This window comes from Marmota flaviventris, chromosome 4 (genome assembly GCF_047511675.1).
Source record: "Marmota flaviventris isolate mMarFla1 chromosome 4, mMarFla1.hap1, whole genome shotgun sequence".
NCBI lineage: Eukaryota > Metazoa > Chordata > Mammalia > Rodentia > Sciuridae > Marmota > Marmota flaviventris.
In genome coordinates this window covers 5,147,495-5,166,698 of record NC_092501.1, presented here as the reverse complement: position 1 = coordinate 5,166,698, position 19,204 = coordinate 5,147,495, and the positions used below count along the sequence as shown (strand labels likewise).

The 19,204-nt window shown below is 46.4% G+C and overlaps 1 protein-coding gene across 2 annotated transcripts in view; it reads left to right on the top strand.

Moving 5' to 3' along the window:
- The window catches only part of Dock1 (dedicator of cytokinesis 1), a 450,610-nt gene that overhangs the window by 378,924 nt on the left and 52,482 nt on the right, over positions 1-19,204 (top strand). For both annotated transcript variants that reach the window (XM_027930051.3, XM_027930050.3), the window contains exons 33-37: positions 1,016-1,164; positions 11,417-11,502; positions 11,689-11,845; positions 17,353-17,393; positions 18,704-18,794. In XM_027930051.3, the coding sequence (XP_027785852.1) occupies positions 1,016-1,164; positions 11,417-11,502; positions 11,689-11,845; positions 17,353-17,393; positions 18,704-18,794 (524 nt within the window). The remainder of the gene's footprint in view (positions 1-1,015; positions 1,165-11,416; positions 11,503-11,688; positions 11,846-17,352; positions 17,394-18,703; positions 18,795-19,204) is intronic.

Sequence of the window (19,204 nt, the reverse complement as noted above, 5' to 3'; positions counted from 1 at the left end):
AGCCCATGATTAGTGATGTTAGCTAACATAACACTCATTATTATGATTTTGTTTTTAAAAAAGCCTTTGAAGAAACATTTTCTTGAATTCTTTTTTTTTTTTTTTTTTTGCCTATCTATTTATTTATTTATTTATTTATTTTTAAATTTTTTATTGTGGGTTGTTCAAAACATTACAAATTTCTTGACATATCATATTCCACACTTTGATTCAAGTGGGTTATGAACTCCCACCTTCACCCCATACACAGATTGCAGAATCACATCAGTTACACATCCATTGATTTACAAATTGCCATACTAGTGTCTGTTGTGCTCCACTGCCTTTCCCATCCTCCACCCTCCCTTCTTGAATTCTTTAAAAGTCGTTTCTGGACAGATAGGTGAGCTGGGACTAATAATGTAGTTCTTTAAATAAGCCTTTTCCTATCAGCCAATAGCCACAGCAGGTAGAATTGTTCCTGTTTCTGCTGCCCAAGTTCTGATGGCTGTTCTTGGTTCCTTTGGTTGTGATCATTTGGAATGTCATAGAAGTCACTCTGCATTACCTACAGAGGTGCCACATGGTAAACTTTCATGAGACGCCGGCGATAGTAAGGGCCCAAGAGACCACCTGCGCCTTCCCCTGTCCACTTCTGTTCTTGTCATTGTCTGCAAATGAGATGCTGGCCCTCGGATCCCAGTCCCCACCCCTTCCAAAGCTGGCTGTCAGGTGGCTGCTCAGGCCCTTGATCATGCAGCTGGGTATGGGAACAGCGGCTGCTCTGCTGCGATGCACAAGTCGTGATCACAGGCCTTCCATTGGATGGGCTTTGAATGGCTTCCCTTGTAACACTGGGAAGACAGCCCACTTCCTATGCAAAATGCTGGAGGTTCTCAAGTTTGTTGTCTACAGGTGAGAAGTATGGGAAAATTCCCAAGATCTCCTGTGCAATGTCACATTGTTTTGTTTTGTGAAGTTAAGCCCGTGTTTGAATGCTTTTTTATTTCTGAATAGTACATTTCTTTATTCCAAGGTCAACATAAGATAAAGTTCATTCCAGAAATGGTTGGCCCAATATTAGAAATGACACTCATTCCTGAGACGGAACTGCGCAAAGCCACCATCCCCATCTTCTTTGATATGATGCAGTGTGAATTCCATTCGACTCGAAGCTTCCAAATGGTAAGGGCACACATGTGCACCGTGGCCAGCGGGGGCCTGATTGGGTCAGCCTGGAAACCCTGAAAGAGATGCAAAGAAGGTTCTAGTGTTAAAGGTGGTAAACGTGAAAATTCCCTGCAGCTCAAGGGGGAAAGGCCTGGGATTTTCCTTGTTGGCTAAGTTGTCATTCTTTCTCGTCATCTGTGGGGAGGGACTGTTCTAAACCTTTGCTTTTATTTGCTCATTTTTATCTGGACTTAGACATTAAACCCTGGGTCAAAGTCTCTTTCTCACCCTGCATGCTTTGTGCATGGTAAAGTGTCTGAGCAAATGTTATTTACTGTATTCTGTCAGACTGGCTGCGTATTGCATAGTAATGTTACTTTAAAGTTTAAACTCTTTACTTTAATTCTTCCATGTATGCATCCGGATCTTTTATTTGTGCGGTGGGGCTGATGGGAATTCCTCAAAGAGAGTGCTTGAAACACTGTGAAAGCATGAAGGGCATCTCTGCATAATTTACTCTTAGCAAGTAACAAAATCTCCTTCCCTCCATCCCATGAAAGTAAGCTTAATGTTCCTGCAGTCTGCGCACTCGCACACACGTGTGCACAGGTGCTCTCATACGTTTGCACATGCCCCTGAATGTCCAAATGGCAAGGCCTCTTCTATTGAAGAAAAAAAAAGACTCCTAAAAAAGTTAGCTTTTAGAAAATACAGCAACTCAGGCAAGTTGGCATGCTGAGCAACCTGCATGGATTTCTGGAGAATTTTGAGAAAGAGTCCTACTTCGAAAGGAAATGAAAACTGCATCTGTTAAAGTAGTGTGATTGTAGTAGTTTCTAATGTTGAAGGTAGAGTTTCTTTACCCATCTTTGTACTCTATATTTTTAAGGGAGCTTTGAACAGTTCAGATGTTCATTGGTAGACTTCTCCATTATTGTACAAAGGCAGAATCCGTGAAGAACCATTTGCTATTTCCTAGAACAGACAAGAGAATTGCAAAACAAAAGGAACCTGCCACTCCGAGCGGGAGCTGAGTCCAGACTCCCCAGTCAGGTAGACAGGGATTCCTGGGCTCAGCAAAGTCCCTGGATGTTGAACAAATCACTGGTCTCTTTATGTCTCCAATTCAGAGCTCTAACATAGGCATAAAATGGGCTGTACCCAAAGGGCTCTTGTGAAAGTGGAATAAAAGCAGGCCTGTAAATCCTGTATCAGAGTACCGGGCACCGTGAAGGATGTGTCTCTGTGGCTGTGCCTTGTTGTGAGGTGAGAAACCCAGCCATGATCACCGTCTCCGTGCTGCACCCCGGGCAGCAGGTAGCTCCCAGTGCAGGCCCCACACTGCACATAGCCTGGCTTGGCCGTTTTTTGGGGATTGACCCCTGAAGCTCCAGGGAGCACAAGAACAGAGTCTGATTGTTGGAGGAGTTTTTGCCCTTGACCTCTTGACCTCTGCACACCCATAATACCCTCCAAGCACAGAGGATCCCTGGCTGGGATGTCATTGTGCTTGCACTTTGACCCCTCTGCTGCCTTTACAACATGACTGGTAGTTGCTATGTGGAACTACTCCAGTGTGGACAACAGAGGAGCTGTATTTTATTTTCGCAAATGTAACATCAGTCTTTTCCTTCATTTCTTCCTGCCTTCCTGATTCCTTCTTTTTTTTACATGGGAGAGGAAGGTCTTCTCTTATTTATTTTTTATAAAATTAAAGAGAAGACATTTAAAAAAAAAAAAAACACACCAGAAGAACTGTCTTGTTGCTCTCATTGATAGGTCATCAGTGCACATGAAATGTCCTGTTTCTTTACAAGTATGTTTCCCTATGTGTGTGCAATATTGTAGCTAGGTTTTTTATTTTTCTTTCTTTTCTTTTTTCTTATTTTCTTCCTTCCTTCCTTCCTTCCTTTCTAACACTATATGTTTGACAATATATTAGAGACCCTGTCCTTGATTGCAAGGTAGTGACTGATTTTAATGAGTGTTGCCTCTCATGGAATAGAGTGACTGTCCTGGACCGATCCATTCCCTACTGCAGGCATCTGGATCCTTGGCAGATTGTCACTACTGTGAATAACTGTGCCGTGAGCACATTTAAGCACACAGCTCAAATTCATCTCGAAAGTTTGCCCAGCATACATTCTCAGAAATGCAATTGCTGATTCAAAGTAATTTTGTAACTTTTGACATCATTGCCAAAATGTTTGGAATCAGTGCTGTAGGATACGCCCCATCTACATTCATTGCTGCTGGCTCCAGATCATGGTCCCAATCTCACTGCCAACCCACTGAAACTACAAATTATAATTTAAACTACTTTTCCTAGTCAGAAAATTTATATCACTTTTTGAATTTTATGTAAATCAAGCCCAAAGAAAGAGTTTATGAAAAGTGCTATGAAAGAATCAGGTTCAATCCTAACACAGGGGGGAAAGTTAGCTTTGGTTCCTAGCCCTGACTGCATATTACAAACACTGCCAGGAGCTTTCAAAACACTCAGGCATCAGTATTTAGCCAGGCACAGTGGTGTGTGCTTACCTTCAAGGGAAGCTAAGGCAGGGGAGTCTCAAGTTAGAGGTCAGCCTCGGCAACTTAGCCAGATTCTGTTTCAGAAGAAAAAATTAAAAGGAGTCGGGATGTAGTTCAGTGGTAGAGCCTTGCCTAGCACTCAGGAGGCCCTGAGTTCAATCCCTGGAAATGTAAAAATAGAATAGAAGCCAAATATATACTTATATATGTATCAGGCAAAGGAGGAAATGTGTTTATATAGATAAATGTCGCTAGCCCAGAAAAATAAGGTCAAATGCCTTTAAAACGCTACACCATTCATCATTTTTAAAAAGTAGTCTTTGGGTCAAAGTAAAGGCCAAGGGCAGCTGGAATGAAGATGGATGAGGCCTGGCTTCTGTCTGGTTCCCCTTCCTCATTCTTCTTGTCTACTTGCTGTCTCACTGTGGCTTCAGAGTATCTCAGGACAGTCCTGGGAGGGAGCGCTTTCTGTCCCCCAGCTTCCCCCAGGTGTGTGGGCAGGAGCCATGAGTTCTGCTTCCAGTCTCACCCACTCCCCAGCAGGGGCTTTGAGACCTTCCAGTGTTCTCCCGGAAAACCAAGCTCTTTGAGTACTACCATGAAGGAGCCTTGCACATTGAGTCTCATGGCATGAATGCAAGCAGTTTCTCTGGCACAGAGCAGGTCTGGCTTGGTAGAGGCCAGCAAGGGCACAGCAGGCAGGGCCAGGTCCACAGGAGAGCCTGCTTCAGACCGCGCACATGGTCAGCCACTCAAGCTTGCCATTAAGTCATCGGTAAATAGGTTTTTAAAATTAAGGCAGGTAAACTAAAGCTTGCAAAAAAAGAAGAAAAAATCTTTTGTTAGTCAGCTTTTCACCATAACAAATAAGTGAGATAATCAACTTATGAAAAGAAAAGGCTTACTGCGGCTCCCTATGGGAGGTGGTCACTCCGTGGTGATCAGCAGCAGCCATCAGGCAGGAATGAGGTGCACACCTCATGGCCAGGAAGAAAAAGGAGAGTGTGGAGGGCTGGGGTCCCACTGTCCCCCCCCCACCCCCAGGGACCTCAAGACCTGCGGGCCTCACCTCCTAAAGAGTCCCCCACCTCCCGGTAGGGCCAACTGGGAGCAGATTTTAGCCCACGACCTTCGGGGGATGCTCAGATCCGTACTGTAAGCGAGGCTCTCCTCGCCCCGGCACTCCTCCTACCTTTCCCGACTCCTTCCTGCTCCCGCTGCTGCTCACCCCTTAGACAAGAGGCCCCCACTCCCTGCAACCATGCCTGTGACTACAGCCCTCCAGAGCACAGCTGGCCCTGCCTGCCTCTCCACCCAAGAGCTCCTGGGACAGGGACGGTTGGCTGCTGTTTAACTAATCCACCACAAATCCAATTATCTAACACTATTAGTCACATCAACAAGGGCTTAAATTGCCTCCTCGTTCATAGCAGATGTGCAAACCTAATGGAGTGAGGGGAAGACGAGAGGGCTTTTGTTTTAAAAACTTTGAGTTTTGAACATATGACATAGCTCATCCTTTTCAAGTTTCTCTGTCTCTGGGGGTGGAGCTCCTAATTTCCTGCTGTTTGTGAAATATGTGTGTGTCCGGGTTGGGTTGCTGCGCTCTTGCAGTTGGAGTGGAGAGGGGATCTGCTGGATTGGGGGTGGGGGGACACCTGCCATTTTGCTTGAGATTAAACCCCATCCAGCCATCACTGGTGCTTCAGAAGGGCATGTTGCACATCGGCTTTTCCACAGTTGTCCAGAATCACTGCCCTTGTGCTCCTCCACGCCCCTGGAGGCCATTGTACCAGAATGTTCTTTCCCTTACATTCCCCCAAGAGTCAAATTCTTTTCTCCATTTTTGTAAGAAAAGCCAGAATTCTTCCTTGAAAATCAGCATGCCATTGCCTTTGTCCTGCCTCTCCAGCTGCCACATCTTGGCCTGGCTGCCTTGGTGGCAGGACGAGGTGGCATGGAGTTATCCATTTGGGAGCCATGTCCTCACAGTGACCTGGGACGCTCCCTCCAGGGTTTCAGTGAGTCCCCAAGTCATCTTGACTGTCTCTGCTGGGCAGGTCCTTGCAGATGGGGACTCAGTTCTGCAAAGAACTAAGGGTCCCTAACACTTGTGGCAGTCACCTGTGCAGGACCACATTGTATGTGGACCTGACACAAAGGGAGAGTGTTGTTCCGAGCCAGCAAGGAGGAGACTGGACCAGGCAGGAGCAGGTGAGGTAGGAGGCCCCGTTTGTACAAAGCAGCCTGGGAACAGAGATCCCTCCCACCTAAAGGCTTCCTTTCAGGCTGGTGTTCACAGCGGGGGGATCTGTGGTCCCTGGAAGGAAGACATCTTGATTGACTAGATACTGCATAACTTTTTTGTGACCAGAGTGGCTCTTCTACCCCTCTGCACGGGGCCAATTTGTCCCCTCCCCTGCTTGGGAAGGGCATGAGCTCCTACCTTTGGGCGGTTCTCTCCCTCCTTGGTGCTGTGTGTGCAGGAAGGCGAGGACACCTGGGGGAACCTCGGCTTGCTGCCTCCCTAGCGGTGACTCTCAGGGTGGCCCTGGACAGGGGACTTTGCCAGGCTCCTGCATTATTTTCTCCACAATCCTGCCGTCATTTCTCTGCCCTGTCCAGGGAGTCTGTACTCAACAGAAGCCCATTTCTCATCTTTCCCCTTTTGTCTCAGGGTGCTCCTAACGCCCCAGCTCCCTCGGCCATCCTGACTCTTCTGACCTTCCTGAAGAGTCTCCCATGAACTGGATTTCCCTCCTCTTCTCCTAAGCATTTCCCCCCACTGCTTCTGCCTTCCCATTACTTCTCCAGGACACTTTCTCTGTGACCTGTCACCTTCTCGTTACCCCCACCTTTAAGTCATTGTCACCTGCCCCATGCTGTTCCTCTCCCTATCCCGGAGTAGCACATCTACCCTTGAACTGAGGATGTTCCGAGGTCTGCCTTTTTTAGAGGAAGACCCCTCACTTGATAAGGTTTCAGAACGTGCCCAGCTAGCCTGGGGGAAGTGTGGGGTGCTATCCACCCAGACGAGCCTGGCTTTGGCAGCCAGAGCCGAGCCCTGGCCTGGCCTCACGCTGACCTCCCCTCCGTCTCTCCGAGAACCCCGCCCTCTGAATGGATGATACTTGGCGTCTCAGCCTCACACTGGATTTTACTTCATAAACAAAAGCAGGCTTTAAATTCTCCCCTGACATCCTTTTAAAGAATTCCATTTGTTATGCCTTTGGAAAATACAGAACTAAGAGCTGAGAATTGCAGCAAATGACCATATGGGCCACATACCATTAATAAAAGTGGAATGGAAAAGGCGCCACAGCAAAATAATATTTTCAATCATGGAGCTATTTTCTGTCATCTTTGCGAGGCTCAGTAAATTGCTCCACAACTTCCAGAAATTCCCATTTAGTTGTAACAATGTTAGAACATGAGTAATCTTTGTGTCGTCAGTGTTTCTGAGTTCCTGTTTGAATAATCTCTTCCTACTGCCCATGCCAGTAACCTGAAGCAAATAATTGAATAACCCAAGTAAATGCTGGCAGCTTCTGCCACTTGCACTGTAACATGAATGTGAATAAGTTTGGTGGCATTTTTATTTTGCTTATTCTCCAATTCATTGGGATTTTTTATTTGTTAGTTTGTTTATTTGTGATTTTCATTTCAAAATAATACTTGGTTTTATTGCTTTGGATACTTAAGAAGGAAACGTGGCTCAAGAATTAGGCTTTTATTTGTTAAAGCCAGAAGTAAAGTGGTCTGAGAGAAGGTGCAACATGCAACATGAAGTCAGATGTAAAGGTGCCCTTGATCCAGGAGTGCTGAGTACATTGAATTCTGTCCTTAAAAGGTCTTCACCAAAGAGCTACCCAAGTGCCCATGACCTTTAAATTAAATAGGACTCACTATGAGGCTCCACTGTGGCCGCTCCCAGCCCAAAAGTCACTCCTAGATCTGTGTCATGTAGGAGTGGGAGCGGCTGTGTCTGTCTCAGGGATTGCCAGGTGTCACGATCAGGTAGCCGGCAGCTCCAGCCAGGCTGCCCCCAGTGTGTGGCTCTGGAGTCCGTAGCAGCCTCATATATCCTTCTGCAGGGCATCAAGGTCAGGGAGCTGCCTGCTCTGTAGACCCCAGAAGACTTGGGGGTTTCAGAAGGCGGGGTGGAGGGCCAGAGATTAATGAAGTACGTAATTAAGTGGAGAGAGTGGCTGGGCAAGAGGAAGTGTCCGTGTGTGTGTCTGAGCACAGGCATTAAAGGCTGAGGGCAGATTGGGGGATCCGGAACCTTTAGGAGAGCAGCGTGGGAGCCCAGAGCCCCTGGCGTTTTCAAGCGCCAGCCTGTCTCTGCTGAATCTCCTTCTTGACATGTTTCCTGCCCAGATACAGTCAAGCATCTTCTCCCTCTCGCCCCTCCTGCAGATGCCATGGGAAATGGTCCAGCTCCATCTGGAGGTGGGGCGGACACAGGGAGCCTGCTTCCGTGGCATGCCCCAAATCAGAGGTGCTCAAACACCCCAATCCTACCTGTAGAATCTTCAGAGCATTTTTTCATTGAAAACCAGGAGAAAGCAGAGCCCTTTGGGCAGGGAACAATTGTGTACTAAGGTTCCCACATAAAGAGTCAAATAAACCTTTTGCTGTCATACAAAGCAGACCCCATGTGTAGACCCCAGTTTCTCCAGCTCCTGACAGCCTCTGTGCCCTTTGTCCATGAGGTGAATTGTTTGTGCCCAAGCTAGGACAGAACCCCCAATCTCTTATGAAAGTGTGTTCCTGGATCCCTGAGACATGCAGGCCTGATTTTATATGTTTATAAATGTATTATAATGACAGTGATAAATCTAACCCCAAACAGAAATTAGGCATTCCAAGCTGAAAGTAACTGGCTTTGGGGTTATCCGCTACTGGGGATGCTTCTCTCACAATCTATGGACTAGGAGTCTATAACCCGTGGCTTGCCTCGGTAACAGGGGGGACAGCAATGGTTCCTTTCTAGTTAGTTAAAATCAATGCTAATGCCACCGTGAGTGCAGCCCCCAGCCCTGTCAGGTTCAATGCAAAGCACCCTTCTGAAGCCTTACATCCCTATCCTTATACGTTTCCTCTTCCTGGAGGGCTGCTGGTGTCAGATACTTAGAGGTACTCTGTTCAATATTTAAAGTTGGACACCCTGTGGGTATTTTTGTAGCAACATTGGTGATTCAGAAAAGAGAGGGGAAACGTAGTGACTTTGCTTGTGACATGAGTGTGGCTCTGCCGCCTTTTGAGCAGCATCGTGAGCCCCTACTAATTTTATCCTAACCACAGAGAACCCTGCTGCAGCTCACTAGACAGTGTGCATCAAGAATAAGATAATAAACATGACTTTTATAAAACCAACTCTGCTCCATCAGCAAATGTACTTTCTCCAGTTTATTTGGACACGATCGTTTAATTCTGATTATGACAACAGTTCACAGCACAGTGGCAAATTGATTCTAGTATGTTCTGTAAAAATTAACAGAGACCCTGGAATTAGAGGCTGGCTGCAGATCTCTGGTGTTGAATCCTTGCTGATAAACAGCACACAGTTGCCAGGTGTTTGTGCAAATTACTTAGTTTAGACTAGAGGTTAGCAAAATTAGAATCAGCTATGTTCTGATGTGCTCATTCATCCACTCCTTTTAGAAAGACATTAAGTTCATCAGTCAAAATTTGATAAGCAGCATACTTAAGGAGCTGGAGCTTCCTCGTTGCTTGTTTGTGACAGCAAGGTTTATGTGGAAGCAGAGCAAACATGCCATTTTCACAAAGTAGACTCCAAATTCCCATACCTTTGATTGACACGTGATGAGCGATTTTAAAGGCCTGTGTGTCTCTGCATTAGGAGGAAGCATGCTTTCTGCATTCTGTCTACTTTCCCCATCCTAAGCACTCATTAAACATGTATGGAGTAGAATCATATATTTTGATTGAATTTAGTCCTACTTTATGCCTCCGATATTTGTTCCGAAGCATCGTTTTATATTTGGCCCCACCTAAAAAGTAGGACTGCTTGAAATCCCATCTTCGTAACTGTTGGCAAGCTACCTCTCCTATGTCAGATTCCAAAATGAATGACCTCTTACAGAATTCTATGAAGGGCAGAGTAATAGTGGGTCAACTTAAGAGGGTTGTTGTTTTATAGTGAAAGTCATCATCCTGAAACTTCAGGTAGGGAAAAAAAGGCAAGTCATTCTTTTTCCTCTAAGAGAAGCAGTTCTTTCTCTGTTCCTAAGAGCTGTGAACTTCTTAGTCTAAAAAGAATCAAAAGGAGTTGTTTATGTGGGGAGGAGACAAGGAGAAGGTCAGGAGAGAACTGAGGACGCTCACAGAGCTCCCGAGGCTGAGGCATTGCTGAGCCCGGATGCCACGGGGGACTCCTTATTCCTCTAGCCCCATTTTAAGGTCCTGTTTCATCTGCAGCAGGATGACACTGACTTCAGGCCATGTGTCCTACTGAGGACAGGAGGGTCGGTGCCAGTGTGGAAATCCCTCCTTGGGTCAGGCTTTCTGTTGCCCAGGAGCCACAGGTAGCTGCCACTGCAGCAGCAGCAGCACCCCAAGTCCCCAGTGGATAGACAGTGTCTGTCACAGGTGCCCCAGACCAGCTGTGCTCGCCACATGGCTCGCAAGGCCCAGAGATCAGGATGTGTCAGCGATCTGCTGGCCGGCTTTTTTGCTGACATGCTGAGCCCTGCCCAGCTCTATCCAGTCATTCATGGACTCACAGCAAGTTCGTTCCATTAGAGTCTCCACCTCATGCACCGTCTGGGCCCTGGGGTACAGCCATGCCCCGATGAGAAGAAAGGCTTGCTCTCATGCAGCTTAAGTTCTTACAGGATCCTGATCATAGTGGGGGCCTTGGGGATTGTTGATCAAAACCAGATGATTGATGGTATCTTTCAAAGGACTCCTAGAGACCCTTGCATGACCTGACACTTCCACAGCCCCTCCTTCCTACTAGCTCACCTGGATGGGCAGCCAAGGGGCCCTCTGTGGCATGGTGGTCCCCTGGCTGGAATCCCAGTCCCACCAGGGAAGGAGGTGGGGCAAGCAGACTCCTCCTCTTCAAGGTACTGATTTCCGGCCCAGGCGGCCCTTCAAGACAGTTTGAAGATTTGCCACTCCCCAGAATTTATTAGACTTTTTGAAAAGCATGGATTTGAGAGTCATTTCTGAGGAACTGGAAATCCATTCAGAAGCTCTGTGGGGACAGGACAGGCCCGGGATCGACCTTCCTGAGTGGTCTCTTTAGGGGCCTTGCCCCTGTTGCTTTTAATATTTTTCAACTGGAGGGAGATATTGCACTAGGATCTATGGCAGAGTGGCAGGAAGTGGCGCCTGGGGTGTGTTCAGGTTTCTGAGAGCTCTTGCCTGGGAAGTTCACTTCCAGGGGCCACCGACTCTTTCAGAGGTTACTTGTTCAGCAAGTTGAAGCTGGAGTCGTGTGTTCCCGTTACTCCTTGGTTCTGTTCCCTGTGACTCTCTTGCCTTTCTTTCCCCACTTCTTACTTCTGCCATTGGAAGGAAATGAGGGACTTTCTATGGCTGGGGACCATCAGAGACCCCCAGGGCTCAGGGATGGCATCGTTCACACGCGGTCAGCCTTCAGCAGCATCCGTGATGAACCCACCGATTTATGTACTATTTGCACTCAAGTCAAAACGAAGTATCCGCCATGCTGATGATTTCCTCCTCCTCTGTTGAATCATAGTTTGAAAATGAGATCATCACCAAGCTGGATCACGAAGTGGAGGGAGGCCGCGGAGACGAGCAGTACAAAGTGCTGTTCGATAAAATGTAAGTGTTGATGAGCAGTGGGATCTATGTCAGAGCAGAGATGGGGAGGCTGTAATTAGACGACAATGAACTTTGTAGCCCAGAAATAATTAAAATGTGTTAATAATGGGAAACATTTAAAATTGCACCTCCGTTGACTTTTTCTTCCTGAGCTTGATCAGCGAGGTGTGCGTGGTTATTTTCCAGCCTCCTGGAGCACTGCAGGAAGCACAAGTACCTCGCCAAGACCGGGGAGACCTTCGTGAGGCTGGTGGTGCGTCTGATGGAGAGGCTGCTGGACTACAGGACCATCATGCATGACGAGAACAAGGAGAACCGCATGAGCTGCACCGTCAATGTGCTGGTGAGTGGGAAGCTATTCAGGCCCCCCATCTCTACAGCATGCCCAGAGCCACACCTCGGTTTTCCAGGGCCCACCTGACTGTGGGCATGGGGCTCTCCACAGCAGAACATGGCTTCCTTTGCCTGTCTCCTCATCTGCTGCTGCCAGGACCGAGTAATGACCTGATTGCAGATGCACTCTGAACGTGTGCAGAATCAGCTCCCCTGCAGATGTCCCCCTGCTGTGGTCGAAGGTGGCCAGCCATCTCATTATGTAACCATGGTAGCACCTCATGGGTCACAGATCTTAAGTCTCTGCTGCTAGGAGTTTAGAAGGTGTCCTCTGGTGAGCGGGGTGCGTGGTGGTCTCAGGAAATGCACGCACATCCTGATCCTCAGAACCCACGAATGTGCCCTTATCTGGAAAAGAGTCCTTGCATATGTAATTAAGAATCTCGAGATGAGATTATCCTGGATTACCTGGGGACAGGAGAAGAGGGCTAAGTCCAATGACAAATGGTCTCAGAAGATGCAGAAGAGAAGACCTGGAACAGGAAGGCCACATGGAGGAGGAGGAGGCACAGGTCGGAGTGAGGGAGCCACAGCTGCAGAATGCTTGGGGCCACCAGAAGCTGTAAGGCACAGGGAGGACTCTCCCCAGAGCGAACAGGAGGGGCACAGCCCTGCCGATGCCTTGACTGTGGACTCCTGGCCTCTAGAACTGTGAGAGGATGCACATCTGTTCTTGCAGGCCATGAAGTTTGGGGTCATTTTTTCCAGCAGTTGCAGGAGGTCGGTGCAGGGCAGCATTGATGGCAGGTAGCTAGGTGATCTTGGAGACGTCCATGCACTGCTGCTCTGGTTGGCCGGGTCTGTGGACATGCCCTTCCTGAGGTACACCCAGGAAATCCAGTGGAGCTGATGAGCTTGATGACACCAGAGCTCAAGTCCAGGGAGTGGCTGGCAAGCCTCACAGCTCTGAGCAGTCACACCGCTCTCACACCCAGAGCTCCTGCTTCCTCCTGGGCTCCAGATCCCTGCCTTCAGTTACCAGCCGTCAGCCTCTGGATTTCAGAGCCCTCACCTACCTGCCATTGGCCAACAAACAGATGCTTCCCCTAACTTCCACAGCTGTTATTTGCAGGTGCTTGGAGCTCACAAAATGGACTTTCCTGCCAGGAGGAATGGGACAAGTCACTCATTCCTAAAAAGCTACTCGAGGTGTTTGAATTCAAAAGATTAAAAAAAAAAAAAAGGAGAATTTTCACTTTCTATACACTTTGTGTCAATATTGAATCTGTGTCTTTCCATTAAGAACTCTGCAGCTAAAGCTCATGAGCAGTCCTAGCCCCTTCATCCTGTGGTCAGATAATCTATTTAGGCTGATATTAAACATTTTGGGTAGCAAGTTTTCTTTTCCTTTAGAAGCCAAATACTGGGTCTTCTGGTGTGCCATCCAGCACTTGAAGAGCATGGGAATGTCACTGCCTTCCCCTAGAAAAAAGTCATACTGAAGCATCAGCAGCTCCTCTTAGGTCATCTTCTCAGGCAAGCGGCTGCCTCCACCACCACAGAGACAGGAGGCTACAGAGAAGCACAGCTTACTGCAGCAGAATCCCGGGACAGAAATCAGCCTGGGAGCCAGAACTAGATGCCTCTTGCTCTTACCCAGTGCATCATTATTGCCTTCAATGTGAATCAAGCACTGAAAAGTGAATCAAGTACTGAAAACAAGCACAGGCTGAAGACTCAGCAGCCATCAGAACCCAACTCAGATGGGACAGAGGTTTTGGAATTATCCATCCAGGCATTTGAAACAACCACAAATTATATGCCAAGAGCTCTCTTGACAAAGGGGCTACTGTGCAAGAACAGATGGGTAATAGATGCAGAAACCGCCCCCACAAATGAGAAATTCAAAACACTCTAACACAATGAAAAATTCCTTGGATAGTCTCATCATTCAACTGCTCATGACGGAGGGGAAAACTAGCAAGCCCCCAAACCTAAATATGTTTGCTTATGCTAAGAAGAGTCTTGGTCAACCAGAGAGTCACTGGCTTCTGGGGTGTGTCCTGAGATCTGTCCCACTGGCTCTGTTTGTCTTTGCATTTACCTATAAACTGACCAAGTAGCACAGCAACACGCTCTGCCCAGGTAGGCTGGCCTGTATCGTAGGCAGAGGAAGTCACCTGACTCTGCCTTCCGTGTCTTTACCTTCTTGCCTTTTCCCCCAAGTAAGTGACTTTCATGGTGCCAATGTGGTTGATGGAAATAGAAACCAGTATGTTGCTAGGGGAAAAAATGAAGGTCTTTTCAGAATCCCCCCCCCCCGCCCCCCGCTGCTATGGACATAAAGTTATAGTGCTCCATCTGATCCTTAAGGGACCTCAGGGGGCTGGAGTGTCTATAAGGAAGAATTATTGGTAGGTTTATTAGGTTTCCAATTTTGATGATTAAGACTTCTATTTGTTTTAAGCAAGATCTCTTGTGCTCACCAAAACATGCCACTGGGTGGAGAAGAGATGGTGTGCCCTGAATGTGCCTGAATGTGTCACCAGAATTCGCCCTGGAAACACTCTTGTGATGACACCTGCTGTTTGGTTTCTGATGTTGACATGTGTTCCTCCTTGATTTAGAGTCTGATTCAGTGCCCACCTCCTGTCGCTGGGGTCAGCACTAGCTCTGCTTAACTGGGAAACACCAGGACAGCCGAGATGATCTCACACTCCTAACCTCCCTCAACGAGTGACATCCTGAGTCACTTCATGAGGAGCAGAGAGCTCTATCTTGAGCTATCCCCTGGGGAAGGTAGAGTGGATCCCGACCTGTTTTAATGTTTTGATATGAAAAAAATAAGTCCATGGGATAAATAGAAACAAGATAATAGAGTTTAACAGAGACATCTCCTACCTCTAAATTTTATATTCATACATGAATCTCCTGGTTCATTTTTACCTTTACTTGTAGAAACAAGAATAGTATGGAGACAAATATGTATATCTATCTCTAAATGAATATAGCTATGTTAATGTGTATTAGAGGTACATAAATATACTCAATTCGTCACTAAGCAGAAATTCTAAAGTTAAAAAATCAAGTGCAAAATCAAGTTAGCAGGTACAGGGGTGCAGTAGCACAGCAGAAATAGCTTCTAATGTTCCATAATATACAGGAACTATGGTTGGCAATAATTAATTGAATATTTCAAAATGGAAAGTAATTTGAATTTTCCTAGCACAAAGAAATAAATGATAAAGTTCTGAGGGAAAGATGTTTCATTCCTGTCATTCCACGCTATGTATATTGAAATGTCACCCTGTACCCCAAATGCGTACAGTCACTATGTGTCCATTAAAAATAAAAGTACATTTATAAATAAGTTAGCAAATAAAATAGAGAACATAAAATGTGTCAGTGCCCTTTAAGTCCACTGCCAAATTTCCGTTTTAGAACCAGTTCTGTGATTTTTTTTTTAAGACCGGGTTTATGGAATATGCCAAGTCATAAGGCTCATTAATATCCTGCTCTTCCCTCTTAGAAAATCAAAACGGAAAATGAAAATACAAGGGTCACGAGCAGTCACTTTGCCCAGTGCTCTAAGTCCCCTGAACGTCCCCTGCAAGCTTCTCTGGGTGTGTGTTGGGTCCTGGTTCCCTCCTCACTGACTCTGGAAGCAGCATTCCTTGTCGCCTCCACTCGGGCAGTCCCTACTCATTGGTGGCTAACTCAGAGTGTGGCCCCTTGCTCTTCTGCAGTCATCAGCACACCCACTTTGCAGGCTGAGAGTCGCTTCATGACAGAGGCCCATTTCTGTCTTCATGACCCCTTCCAAGGCAATGCATGCCGTGTTGGGACCAGAATCTTAACAACTTCGCATCTGTTGGAGCAATTCAGGAACCAAAATTGAAACACGGTGCACATGTCTGAGCCCTGGATGTCAAGGCCAAGCAGTCGGTTGGAAGGGACAGGGTCCCTCTAGTGCTACTGCAGCGGGGCTTTGAGGCTCAGCTGCTGGGAGAGTGAAAGGCGCTACTGCAGAGCCCAGGGGGCACCAGAGCAGCCAGAACTGGACATAAAAGACACGGAGGTTTCCATAGGAATTGGGATTGGAGATGGGTGGCTCTGCTCTGGAGAGATTTTGAAGACCTGGGAAGAGGACACATGTCAATCTGACCGAAAATAGAAGACGTTCTGTATCTCTGAGAGAAAGGAAGGTCACAATATCCCTGCTGTGCAGTTGTGAAGGACAGTGACCCAGCCCTAGGACTGGGTGTAAACACGAGTGTGAAATCGGCCTATGAACACCAGTGAGCTCCGCCCTTCCTCCGTCTCCAGCAGATGCCCTGGTTACGTCGCCGACACTCCAAGCTCTCAACTGGGAACATCCTCATTACCCAGCCACACCCAGGTCCCGCAGCACGTTAGACTGTCAGACACAGCGCAGTGTGGAAGTCTTGGTCCCTGTTTCTAGACATGCGCCGCTTGCTTTCTATACTTACGGATCTTCTCAGAGAGGTGAATCTTGGAAGCAATACTGTCTTTGGCTGATGCAATTAAAGTGCCTCTGCCATCTGATTGGGTCCTTGTAGGTCTTCATATCACTGATGTTCACCTGTTCACCTCGGGCACCGATTCTAGAGTGCTAATGTCATTTTCAGGTGTTGAATCTCACATGCCTTGTTGGATGACTTCTGTGCTTGTCTGGGGCCCCAGGTATGATTAAGATTTTAAAGTGTTTATGGAGAGAGTCACATGAAGAAAGGTAATTTTTATAGAAACGTTTGTGCTCAGCCAGAAGGTCCTTGGCAGTAATTCACACAAGTAGCCCAACAGTTGCAATCTGCTGACCTATTTGTACACGAGGGGCCTTTAAGATGCCACTGGTTTTCTCATGTGCATTGGAAGTATTGAGTGCTGTCCAACACACACTCCTGGGAAGAGGGGAGGTTCTATGTGGACCCTGCTCAGTACAGTAACAATGGCCCCATGTGGCTATTGAGCAGTCCAAGTGTGGCAGGTGCCTGGGAAGGTGAATCGTTAACTTCATGTAATGTTTCTTCACCTGTAACGGCCTCTGCCAGTGGCCACTGTATTGGACACCGAGACTTAGAATATCGCAAAGGCTTCTCTAGCTCCTGCTGCACTGGGGCCCCTCCTGCTCAAAACCATGTGGGTGCCGCTTCTTTGCCTATCCCAAATCCAGGTTGTTTGAATGAGATTGCAGCAGTTAAAAGATCCTGTCTGTGGCTAGCACCTTGTTTTAACTGACAACAGGTGACTTTCTCATGACCAACAGAAGTAGACTGAGTCATCAGGTTTCCAAGTGCAGGAAGCGCAGTCATGAGGAAAGCAAAGCACGTGAGTGACAGCGGGAGGTGGTTCTGTAACTTGTGTGAATCTACAGCTCTCTCCGAAGTGCTGGGTCCCTGAGCCCAGGTTTGACACAAGTTGAAGAACCTTGAATTTTTAATGTGACATGACACCCTTCGTGGAACCCTTAAAACAATGTGTGGCTTAATTTTTCAGAATTTCTACAAAGAAATTGAAAGAGAAGAAATGTATCTAAGGTAGGTCTGCATCCTGCTCACTGTAATTGCTGTTTGGCAAATCCATGTTAAGAACCGCTTATAACCTCAGCAGTTAATTCATAGGAAATTACGATTCTCCTGACATTGAGTTTGGGGGTCCCCAGGTCTGTTCTCAGCCTGTACAGCTGATCCCCACCAATACAGAATTTGGAGGTCACATTTAGCCAACTCAGAGGCAAAACTGTAAATGATTATTTCATCACTTCTATACCCCTGTGACCAACTCATATGGCCCTTTTAGGGGAAAAAATTGATTTTAATGTTTCACAGTAGCTCATCTGATTAAGTGAGAAGTCCAGTTATAATTTACCAGAAATAGACAGTATTATGAATTTTCAGTCTCCTCTCACTTAACTCACTCCAAATCCCCATGTTTCTAGATTTTTGCTCCCTCACCTGGTTTCCCATCCAAGATAAGACAGGGCTGGGATAGCTCAACCACAGTGCACTTGCCTCCACGCACCAGGCCCCGGTCAGATCCTCAGCGACACAGGGGAAAACATGCTAGTGATAGTGACGCACCAGGATTAGGCCTGTCTCTCTCCTGGTCACTGTAAGGGTCCAGTGTCAAATAATTATCAAGATCAACACTGGAAAAACAGGCTAAGCATGAACTCTACATGGCATTAGTGTTTGAGGATATATTCATTACATTGAGTGTGTGTTTTCTTCCTTCTCCTTCAAAAACAGCATCTGACTATTATAGTACATACTTGGGAAAACAATCAGCTTCTTTCATCCAAAATGTATCTTGCTTTATATTAAAAAGCAACCTTTATTTCTTTATAGCAGCAAAGCTCTTTTGATCATATTCACTGTGATCGGGGGAGCTCTTTATTCTTATGGATTTGGATTCCTATGGATTTTTTGTGCATTTGAATTCAATAGACACGTAGGAAATGACAATCAAGATTGTGTAATCTCATTTCAAATGACTGAGGGAAAATATGGAAAAGATTAAAAAGAATAAGACAGCTTGAAGTGAAACTCTACCTTTTTCATCTTCATTTTTTATATTGAAAAGACTTAAAATTTAAAATATGTGTATCCATATGTACATGTGTGTTCATATCTATCTACTACCTATCTATCCAAGAATGTATTTACTCTTATTGGGGCTTTTAGTGCTTTTTTTTCATTGAAATTTTTTGAGGCATTATGAATCATGAACATTATAAAAAGACAGTGCAGATAGGCGTTACTGTTGAATGTTGAATTTAGCTCCTGCAATCCTCCACACAAATTATTCCGTGTCCTTTTAAGCACGCACCTCTCTTTGGTCATCTCAGGTACTTGTACAAGCTCTGTGACCTGCACAAAGAGTGTGATAACTACACTGAAGCGGCTTACACCTTGCTGCTCCATGCGAAGCTACTTAAGGTAATGAAGATCATCAGGCACTTCTATGATTCTGTCGTTACAGAGTCAAAGATTATTCTGAGTATTATTTTGCTGTTACAGATTTTAGGGTATTTATTTTATGGATATTTAGTAACTGCAACAACATAAACAAAAATGTTGAGGAAGTGCGAATTTCATTATGGACTCGGCCCTGCTGAATGCAGACTTAACAAGACGCCAGGCAGTCCAAGCTCCCACCATCAGGCTCTGAGGTGGTAGCAATTTAGAGATTGTGAAATTCCTCTTTCCTGGCAACAGGACTCAGTAATGATGGAGAACAACGTCAATAAGAAGGACCATCCACGGTGGAGCAAAGAGACACGCCTCTAGTTATCCTGGCAAAGAGCGTAGGGACCAGGTCCTGCCATTTCTGCCGAGCAGTTCATGCT